The 11,423-nt window shown below is 36.6% G+C and overlaps 1 protein-coding gene across 1 annotated transcript; it reads left to right on the top strand.

Moving 5' to 3' along the window:
- Window positions 1-11,092, top strand: LOC128209312 (homeobox protein Nkx-2.2-like). The gene is made up of 3 exons (XM_052913296.1): window positions 1-1,010; window positions 6,808-7,048; window positions 9,314-11,092. The coding sequence occupies exons 1-3, from the start codon at window positions 933-935 to the stop codon at window positions 10,153-10,155; spliced, it is 1,161 nt and encodes a 386-aa protein (XP_052769256.1). The 5' UTR covers window positions 1-932; the 3' UTR covers window positions 10,156-11,092.
- Window positions 11,093-11,423: the final 331 nt, after the last annotated feature.

The following is an 11,423-nucleotide window of genomic DNA, read 5'->3' as shown; positions in this document are numbered from 1 at the left end:
GAGACAGATGATTGCGCATCAGTATTTAGTAAACAACCAATGACTTTTGTTGAATACGTTTACTGTTTGTGTACTGTTTGTGTTTGTTGTTATCAAAGTTTTCGTAAAAGGATGTGACCACAATAGGTCACCGAAGCGGCCTGTTATGTGAATACATTTAGCGAGCTGGGATAATTATGCATGAACACAAATAAAGAAAATCATTGAAACAAAGATAAAGGCAAAACAGGAAGAAATATTCAGGAACCAGGAAACGGATGTTAAAATCAAGAAAAAAGATCATGTACATGAGATGGACAACAGAAGATGTCAGATAGTTTGAGGGGCTGTATAGTACCGGACATACCGGATACTCGGGCAATAAAGCCGGATAAGACAAGGCTGACACGGGCTTTAACTGTCTTCATTACGGTCCATAATACAAAAGTCAAACACTAGACAGAGTGATAGTACTGCTATAGTAAGGACTAACGACTAATGGTATTTAAACTCAAGTCATCGATGGAGCTGTGATGGGTTTTTAAAGAGTCTTTAAAAAGGCCTTTGATTTTTTGCATATACATGAACGTTTATAGTACTTATACAATTCATTCATACTCCCACTCATCGTGCCATAAGTGACCAACCGGAATACATTATTTATGATTCATAAATATATGATATAGAAATCAGTAAAATATACTGGTTACGTTTTTTATTGGATTATTTCTGCAATTTTGTGTGGCTACAAAGTGACATATTATAAATCCTTTGATTGACTGTGTAATCCATTGAGTTTCGTCTTCCCATGCGTTTTGTCAGAATCGGAGTAGGAGTATTTCAACGACATACCTTTCAGAGAACGTTGTGTTCTTCAAGTTTAACACTTTTGAATACTACACCCGCGTAAGCGATAACCACTTGAAGAAACTGTTTCTGGTATAAGCGTGTGTATGAGGACGTTGGGGATGATGGACACCGATGCCCACCTTAAATCCACCACCGACGCCATCGCCGAGGCCTGGTCCGCGGTAGGTACTCTATCACACATACATGCACGTTATGCACGTACCAATATCGGATACTTGTTCTCAAGTCTTTACACTTTAGTGTTTTGTCTTATCTCACTTTGGATCTGGTTTTGGAGAAAATTGAAAACCTTGTTAAAATAACGTCAGACGATTGATATAAATATTGCCTTAGTATCTATGTATAGTACGCATCGATTTTCAAATTATGATTGCGTTCATATATCGGGCCGCCATACATATTTCCCTTTTGTTCTATAGACTACTAAATATTCATATTAAAGCAATAATCAGCTTTAAGTCAAACTATCAAATACACAATGCATCTTGGTCCTATTTGGTTGTGAATATAAAAAGGATGGGTCTTTTGAAATGTCTGTGTATTAACCTACAGCTCGTCACGCTTATCTATTTTTTAAAGAAAAAAGATACACTTTTATACCTTTGAAATCATTCGTTTGAAATTCATATTCAAGCATATATGGCTATACTTGGTGTTTATGTCCGGCATTATTCGTTCTTTTGCAGGTAATGTCTGTATCATGTCCTTGAATATTTAGAATTATTTATTTTTAAGTTGCTGACGGCTCTGATGTTCCTTGTATTTTTAATATTGCAATTATTGATAAATGTGGGGACAAATGCCGGGTTATAGCCCTATGTACTAGTTGAACCCCCAGTCGACTCGTGTTCCACTTACACTATAGTTTCACTGACCATTCCAAAGAAGTTATCCCACAATGTATCGGTAAAGCCTATTATGGTGCGTGGCTGGTATGTTTGGTGTGTTTGTGTCTCTCGACCAGTGTCGTTAGGTGTCACCTTGTGTCTCTAAACCGGGCTTAAATTGGAACTTTTTGGCTATAGTTTTCATTGTATTATTGTGAATAGCGTTTGACAGATTTCTTGGAACATCACTGACTATAATTTTCTAATCCCAGCATGCCTTTTAAGTTTGTCATAGCATTGAATGATAAGCTATGGTTATTGTTTTTAGGAGTGGGTTGTCCGGATGAAAAAAACTAAATCTGCTTAAGATTCGAAATTCCTTCTAACAGGAACATGAGCAAATAGATTAGATTATTGGCAGCTTTCTTATCTCATCGATATTATACGGTTTATGAATGATAGCTATTTTATTGAATAGATAATCCACGCAAACAAGTACTCGTCAAAAAAGGGGACGTGTATTATGTTTGGTAATCCAGGCGCCCATCCAACACCGTGAGTTTTGACCCCTACAAGTAGAAACTATTATCTGAATCACCTAATAGTAGATTAAACTCAACAGCTCGAGTCTGTGAAAATTTGGAGAAATGGCGATAAAGAGATTAAGATGTGCAAAGAGGTACCGTTGAATATTGACCAAAATGTGATGTGTTTTCAAAACGAATGACAGCATCAACGAAACCATTTCTACGGTAAACAGTTGCATTTTTAGGTTACCAAATCTGCCCATAGACACCGGAATGCGTAAAGGCCAGTTTGGTTGTCAGGTTCACCACTTTATTATCAAATCAAAGAAGCAACGGGTATTTAGATTTCCGTTTTCAAAGCATATTTTAGCATCAAAGGATTTGCATCACATCTGAGTGTCACATGTTTACAAATAAAAAATAAATACAGAATCCGCGTATTGTGTATTAGCCGTTGGATATTAACACATTCTCAATGCCTCCATAGCTGAATCACCACGCAGCTGGTCAGCGGACGTGTAACTGGTGTCCGCAATAAATTCTGGTCACATTTGCGCATCTGGAAGAAATCTTAATTATTTAGTTTTGCGTAACGCTTACTGATAATGCTGAAGAGCAGAGGCCAAACATTTTCAAATTGTGTGAAAGTTTTGCAGTTTTCTCTCGAGTTTTCCAAACATTTACCAAAACATGTCCATTTTAAATTGGCAAGTGTATAAGAAAAGTAGGCCGTGCGCAACATCACGCCTTTTCTCGCGGGATTACTCGGGATGATAAATTCATGGGAGGACACTGAACATCCACTCTGTAAAGCGGGCTGTTTTGGACAAACGATGAAAAATTGCCTTGTTGTACCTTGGATTAGAAGAGTCCTGAAATTAAAAGAATAAACCTGTTGATAAAAAAGAGAAAAGGACTACAGATCAAAATCGTGTTTTTCTTAATGCGTCCTTTCACCCAGGTTAGTGCACGAATTGCAAACAGATCGAATTATCGGCCAGACGAACTTCTTTGCTTATAATATTAAGATTGTTAAATTATGTTTAAGATATGCCTGCTCAAAATACCTTGTGGAAACAAATTAATTTACCATGTAAACACGGTAAAAGTTTTAAACATTAGAACGACTGTCCCTAATATTTAATGGAAATGCAAATCTTTCCGTCTAAACATTCAGATCAGGGTAAAATGTAAACATGCAAACTTAATCTTTATTTAAAAATGGAAATTACAAATCACAGCCATTATCTTGGATGTACGGATTTGGCATAAATGTTTGGAGTATGTAAATCTGGCCTTTCCGTTGTATAAAAACCAGCGAAGGAAAAGGTGCGTTCAAATAAAACAAAGAGAAAATACAGTTTATAAAAGATGCACGCAAACAATTGTCAACTATATGTAAATTTGTCATGAATGGCAATTTAGACGTTTTAAAAAAGATGTAGCATGTTTGACCATTATCAGCGCATCCCAAACTATAGGTATAAAGTATAGTGTTGGCAATAAAAGTCGGATGGCTTCTGCATGCCCTGAAGAGTGCCAGTTTGAAGGAGTTATTTTTATGAAATTCGCAAATTGGGATTGTCCATAGTTAAACTTCATTAATACAATGAAAGTTTGAATTACGTGCAAACTATTTTTTCTTACAACTGTCTACAATACCAAGAGTAATGGTTGTCATGTTAAAAGCAGGCAGGTGAGGGGTGACTTCCGTCTAAGATCGATATGATTTTCTTACTGTATAAAAGTAATGTTTTTACTTAAAACACAACACGGAAAAGTGTACAATATTAAGATAAAGTCAATTTTAAATCAAAAGAAGACGGACGTGATTTCCTGTTGTTCGAAGATACCACAATAAATAAATAAAATGGCCATCCAGTATTAGCTGTAGATGCCTATGGGATACAGAGTGGCGAATCTTATTATGCAGAGTAAACTAAGAGCCCCACTTCTAGTGTTTGTCTGCGGTGATTTGACAGTGACTAGAGCCCTAGTTTACACATTCCGTGAATAGAGAACAAACTCTTCCATGATTGCCCAAACATTGTCCATCACAACTTTCCCCGCGATCGTTTTCAACTTTATTTCCATGAAAACTTGTATACGCGAGGATCTCTACTAATCTTGTTTGTTGAGAAAAATTGTAAATTTGTTTTGATAATTTAAGGGTCAATTTTAAAACAGCGATCGTGATGCTAGAGTATCATGTTCGGGACGAATAAAAGCGAGTTTTCCTTGTGGAGGATCTTTGGGGATTTGTAAGGAATCGCCTGGCGCCAGTTTCTTCTGAACAATCGTCTCCGAATGTTTCGTTCAAAACAATCTTCGATAGTTGTGAATATAGTAAATTTCATGTGTATTTTTTAAAACCACTCGGGCTACATGTTTACTACAAAAATACACATTTTCAGTCAGATTCAGTTACTTAAAAGTTGAACCCGTCGCTATGTCCATTTGTCCAATTATCAATGACACATGCTTAACTATATAATATATATATACTTATTTGTCATTAACGAATCAGAGCATAATTGCTAGCATTGTTTAAAATATGGTTGTTAAAAGAATGCAAAACACGCTCCCATCAATCTAGAGTACACCCCAGCTCGCCGATATGCCTCTACCTAACGATTTACTCCAGCAAACAAGGGCCTGGTCTACAGATCCAATGTTTGTTTGCACCGTACATGGCTTTAAGTGGGTAAATGCAATGGGCTTTTCGGGTGTTAGACGTTTTACACGGAGATAAGGCCGTGTTTCAACCACGCTACCATCTCCCGCGGGATGGAACATCGAAGTGTAATTAACGCTCAGTGTCGTATAAGTGTTCCCTGCTGCGCAGAAATCAAAATACATGAGCGCTATCTTACAAATGGCTTAAGAGATTTTTTACTTCCATCTGCCATAACGTGTTTTTTTGCGGAACGCTAAAACTGTTCTTAATACCTTTTTTGTATATAAAAGGAAATATAGATACCCCCAATTCAATATCTCCAAACGTGCCTTTACTTACAAATATTTGAACATGCTCCGCGGTTTCCTGCAGTCCCTGTTTTAATGAAGTAAAATGGTAAATCTTATACAAAAAGCAAACTTTGAAGGGAGATTTATGTTTATATTGCAAGATAATCCGGCCATCTCTCACAGACGACATTTCCAAACAAGGTTGTGTAAATTTTCTTCTTAAAACGCTTTCTACAAACACGCAATTTCGGAAAGTCAAATATTGCCTTGCTCCTAAAGTAAACTGCCTACATGGGACCATATTTGCCCTGTCTGTTCACTGTCAACATGTGACTGATCTATGGGCATGGTGTATAACCATCTATCATGCATCGAACATGATCAGTGCATCTAGATTTGTTGTAGTTGGTGACCTTGGTACTGTAAAACACCGGTACCATGTTTGAGTCTGGGGGCTGGTCTGTCCAAAATATAAAGCCTACTCTTATCATGCCAAAACTTGTGGTTTCGGAATAAATACTCATACACGTATGTACTAAGTTTTAAAAAAGTAAGTTCAGAGTTACTCAGCCGATTATAACTATATCTAACGTCACAATTATACAAACCTTTAGACAAAATGAATGGTAGTACGGTAACCTTTTGCTCGAGTGTTCAAGATTCTTACTCTGTGCATTTAAGATTTTAATCTGGCTAAAACGATCATTTAAACCTCATCAGTCACTTGACCACGTGCGTCTCTGGCAACTATTACTAACTGTTGGTACCAAAATACTTTAAAATAACTTCTTTAATCAGCATTGTCGGTTCAACTAGATCATTAGGAGCGACATCTTGTTAAGCCGTTACGCAACGAGCCCCGCGCTAGCCTCGTTAACTGTCAGGGCTCGAGCCCCGAAAATCTGTTAAACTGTTTTCCATTACCACCATGAGTACTTGAAAGCAATAAAATAAGAAGAGTTTCGTCAAGTTTTGTAATGGACTGGCGCAGTAGTAGACGTTTCCAACACATTAATTGCCGGGGTTTTGGATTAATTAAACACAAAACCTTTGTCTGACAACTGGACAATTATCAGAGGCAATAAAGTAGCTCTCTAAATGGAATAAAGCTTTTAATTCCAGCAGAGAGCTTTAAGTTTATTCTATCACCACAAATGGTTGAAATCTGAAGGCTCATGGCTCTGCCACTCTTAAAGCTGTCTCCGCCTCCTTGGAGATATCGTGTGTCGCTTCCCCTCGGCAGCCAATTACCGACCACACGCTATCACTCTGAAAGGAAAGGCAAATATTTCTACTGGTTGGTTGGCTTTAATAGAAAATTCCCAATGAATAGAGTATCTCCTCCTCCGATATTGAGGACAGTTGCAATGTCAACAAAAACCTCTGTGAAATATAGCTATCATTCGAAAACCTCCTTCATATTGGCATGTGTTAATCACATTTCGATTTTTCTCCTTTAAACTTAAGAGCGCGGTTGGGTGCAGATTTACAGGAGACTTTGAGGACTTATAAGTCTAGAGACTTAACACTCATCTTACTTTTATCACGTATATCAGTTACAAGTGATCACCTTTTGATTTACACTGAAGGAATATTGGTTTGATTATTAAAGCGTTGTTTTGCTTACAAATGAACAGATGGATGGCAACTTGGTGATGAAATCAAGCAGCTTCAACGTCAAGGACATTCTGGACCTACATCCAGACGGAAAGCTAGCGTGCAGCCCCGTTTCCAACGGGACGTCAACGACGGCGGCTTTCCGGACAATCCCGAACATTCCCGAGCTGCCGTCGGTGGATTACGGCAGCTACGACGTCGGGGATAACCCGTACGCCAGATGGCTGCAGAATAACTCCGCTGACGTCATGCAATATACACGTACGTTTTCAAGATCTTGGTTTAATGCTGTAAGGTATTCGATGAACAATTGTAGTAATTTTGGATGCCTTGTGACCCTATATAATCTTGGTTATGTTTGAAAGTGTCGAAGTGAAGAGAAAGAACCTGTAAAAATAATACCGTGAGCATATTACAAACAAACGTTTTTGGCATTGAAATTTTGCAAAACAGGCCATTTCGCGTCTGAGTTCAGATTAAAGCAAAAGAAGCACAAACTGCAATAACTTCACATATAGTGTATTTTCAGTCATTCGTTTTACATATTAGTTATCCGCAAGTAATACTTTTCCGACTGATTATACCTACATTATATGTTGACACCTGGCATCCTTATTGAGCATTATTGCAAATAAAGGAGACAAGATGGAATGGCAAACTTATTGAAGCAACGGATACCTTGACTCCAAACAACCAAATAGCATAACAGTTGTTCCATCGTTTAGTAATGTTTTAGTTTTAACTGCCTAGCGAAATGTATACATGCGTCTATTTTCATTACCAGTATACGGCAGGTGGGGCAACATTGCGATCATTGAAACTATAACAATTATGACCCTGTCTGGCTTTATATAAGCCCTCCAAAAATCTTTATCTGCTAAATAATATGTACAACAATTGTCCCCTTGCGAAATAATAAAGTAACACCATACCCGAAATATAAAAACACATCAAAAGTGGCATGTTAATTGTCTTTAGAGATTTCATTCACAAAGAGAAAATAGTTTTCTGAAGAACAAAACCCCATCAACGCATATTTTCACATATTTGCACAGTCTTTTCAAATGCTATTTAGATTAAAATTTACCTGTACAATATATGATTTATACGTGCATATATAATTATATATGTATTTTATTTTAGATTTTACTATCATTATTATTATTGTTGTTATAATTATTATTATGATTAATTTATTTTATCATTATTATTATTATTATTATTATTATTATTATTATTATTATTATAAAGAAAGTATATTTATGTATATACTAAACCTACTCTTAGACAAATATTCAATTTCAATTCTATGTATATGACGGGAATCGTAAAAGCAGATATATGTATACATTATTTTATATTCAGGGAAAATGAAGCGAACTTTACTATTTTAACAGCTGCCATTAATTGTTTACGGTCATGTACAAAGTTATGAAACAAATAAAGAAAAAAATACAGTTGAATGAAAACTCTCATAATCCTACAGATAAATTCAATTAATATCTGGTTTGATACCATTAAAAGGATAAGACTCTAAATGGTCAAAATGGAGGAAACCTTTAATTTAAAATTTTAATATATCGCTCCACCGATTCCCAATTACCTTTTAATTAACACATCTTTTCTGATAATGTATTTCGCGATATATTGTGGTCTAATATTTCTGCAACCAAGTGTAAATTTTTAACCAGGTGTTATGTCAAAACGGCTAGACCTATCCTCTTATCTGTTGAATTATTTACTTTATCCACTTCAAAAGCAATTGAACGCACATTCAGTGAAGTTTTGTACTATTTGGATGTCCCAAACTTTCCCTATACAAATACAACCAATATTATTTTATCATCGCCAGTCCACTTTTGCTAATTAACAACTGATAACTAGCTAGCATTGTCATGATGGAAGATTAATGCGCTAAGTTTTCGGGGTTACAGAAAAGTCTTGTGAGTTTTTGCGTCAAACTGTTAATCAAGGGATTAGGGGATTACTTCATTAGTGGAAGTATCCCTGATATACAGTCATTGCAGGGCCACGTTGGCTACCAAAGCATCCGAAGGCTGTGATTATGTGGTTATTTTGTCCACTAACATTTTGCACCGTTTGTGATGTAAATGTCATAAAAAGGTTGACCTGTGCATGGTACAAAACGATTTAAAATATTAAAGATAACACATATTCGGAATATTTTTGAACCGAGGATGGTGCATAGTTTACAATTGTTTTAACATAATTATTATCCTGTTTAACCCTCGTAGAAACCCACGCTATACGGTACCGATAACTCTACATGTACATACTACGTTAAACTGTGGATGGTTTTAATAATCGTGACAATGCTTAAAGCTTGAATTGTGCAGTATTATGATACTACTCTCATTTCAACACGAAGTTCTTAACCAAAGAACTTAGACGTGTATGTCATGCGAAACTCTATATAGAGAAAACAAGGAATAATTGTACTAGAATACAAGGCTAAACATTGATAGACATACAATATATATACATACATATGATTTCTGTTTACAGATCTGAACCAGATGAACTCTCCCGGAAGCAGTTCTAACCAGTCTGGCGGGGAAATCACCCCTCACGATAACCCGGTGAACCACTCTACAAAATCGGTCAAATCCGAGCACGAGGATGCCTTGGAAGCAGACGACAAAGATGACGATGACATCATAGAGGAAGACGACGAGGAGGGTGGGGATGGGGATGGTGAGAAGAAAGAGGGTGGTAGTTCAGAATCACAGAAGAAGCGAAAACGGCGTGTGTTGTTCTCTAAGGCTCAAACGTACGAACTGGAACGCCGTTTTCGACAACAGAGGTATTTGTCTGCCCCTGAGAGAGAACATTTAGCCAGCATAATCCGTCTTTCACCTGTGCAAGTGAAAATTTGGTTCCAAAACCACAGATATAAGTTAAAAAGAGCTCGACAAGAGAAAGGGCTTGACCTGAATCCACTTCCTTCCCCAAGGAGGGTAGCAGTACCTGTATTGGTCCGAGACGGCAAACCCTGTCAACCAACTATGAACGGCGGGCTAATGAAATCTAGCGACCACCATCACAGCATGTCCTCGAATCTCAGTTCCGTCCCCCACATGGGCCACCATGGCTCTATGGCCGCCTCAATGAACAATGTGAACTCCATGAATGCCCTGCCGTCCATGGGGGACAGTCTCCAAGGAATGAACTCTCTCAACACTTCCCTTTCCTCCCCTATGAACATGAGCTGTGCTTACAACATGAACTCTGCAATGAATTCCATGAACGGGATGAATTTACCAAATATGAACAACTACACAAACAATATGAATGTGTTGCCTAGTTACAGTCACCCTCTCATGCAGCCACAAACTAGATGGTGGTGACGTATGTTCTAGTGTTACTATGGCAATCTCACATTGTGCTTTATGAACCTAGTATTTTTTTCAAATTAAGTTATTTTTCTACTGTTATCATGTACATCGCGCGTGTGAAAGAGACTTTGTAGAATAAGCCGCCTGGCGTTAGAGTGTGGATCTGCTCGAAAACACAGTAAGTTACTATAGTTTCGTTCATCTTAAAATGTTTGTCCCCTGCAATATAGTTCTGAGAAAATGTGCTTACCTAGATTTTTGTTCTCATTTTCCGAAGTAAAGGATTCCTGAATCATAAAATAAAATATTGCAATTGTTGCCAATGTTTTTTTTTTGGTTTGTTATGTAACAAAATACTGACAATCTTATGCAATTCAACATAATACAAATGCGTATTTAAGACGCTTACTCATATGTTTTACCGTTTAAGAAAACGTTTCACGTTACGTTTAAAACTGCTTAGATACGTGTCCCTTTCTGTTTAAACTCTGTTTTCTGTTTACGGAGTGACACTGATCAAATAAGCTGACTTTTACTGATCATTTAACTGCATTACAGTTTTGTTTTACATTTGCACTTCTCACTTTTTGTTTCATTTCTTGAAATGTTTTTTTTTCTGTTTTAATATGTCTTTTATAAATCAAAACGTGTTGGCCGTTGTTATTGGTGGCGATGTAAATAGACAAATCTGAAAAAGTAGTCCTCTTTGTTTTGTTCAACCATCCGTCCCGGTAGCATCAAATATATATAGTTGATGAGAACAATAAGCACTGCTGTTTTATATGTATGTGTTAGGATATTATACATACTATTAAATAAAAGCTCCATTTCATGTCGGTCATTTATTGACTAAGGCTCAAATTGAGAAAGTGACAGAGGATATTGAGTACTAGTGTATGTGCGTGCCAATAACTGGTAGAAGATGAAATAATCACAAACGTTCTCGTGTTCAAGCTGAATGCACGTGTAAATCCACGAACTTTCTTCTTTTTAAATAACTATGATATACAGAGCGTTTTTTTATCAAATAAATTGGAAATGGCATTTACTTTTACAAATATTTATTATAGAATGTATAATTTCAATTATTTTAAGATAAATATGGCAGAACAAAAACTCAAAAAAGCGTCTGAACATGCAACAAAATACATATTTATTTCGAGTTTGACAAAAAGAGATACATATGCATGCGTCTAAAACGAAAGCTGTAAAAAACTGAAGAAAAAAAACTAAAATCTTTGCAATATTTTCTGACAATGGATACAATATACAATAATATA

This window comes from Mya arenaria, chromosome 11 (genome assembly GCF_026914265.1).
Source record: "Mya arenaria isolate MELC-2E11 chromosome 11, ASM2691426v1".
Classification (NCBI taxonomy): domain Eukaryota; kingdom Metazoa; phylum Mollusca; class Bivalvia; order Myida; family Myidae; genus Mya; species Mya arenaria.
Note: the sequence above shows the minus strand (reverse complement) of the source record. Positions and strands in the feature narration are given on the sequence as shown.

What these genes read in the sequence shown, in the direction of transcription:
- LOC128209312 (XM_052913296.1), top strand. Translation starts at nt 933, where the DNA reads ATGAGGACGTTGGGGATGATGGACACCGATGCCCACCTTAAATCCACC. An exon ending in TCGCCGAGGCCTGGTCCGCG is followed by an intron (nt 1,011 to 6,807) that starts GTAGGTACTCTA and finishes ACAAATGAACAG; the next exon opens with ATGGATGGCAACTTGGTGAT. An exon ending in TGACGTCATGCAATATACAC is followed by an intron (nt 7,049 to 9,313) that starts GTACGTTTTCAA and finishes TTCTGTTTACAG; the next exon opens with ATCTGAACCAGATGAACTCT.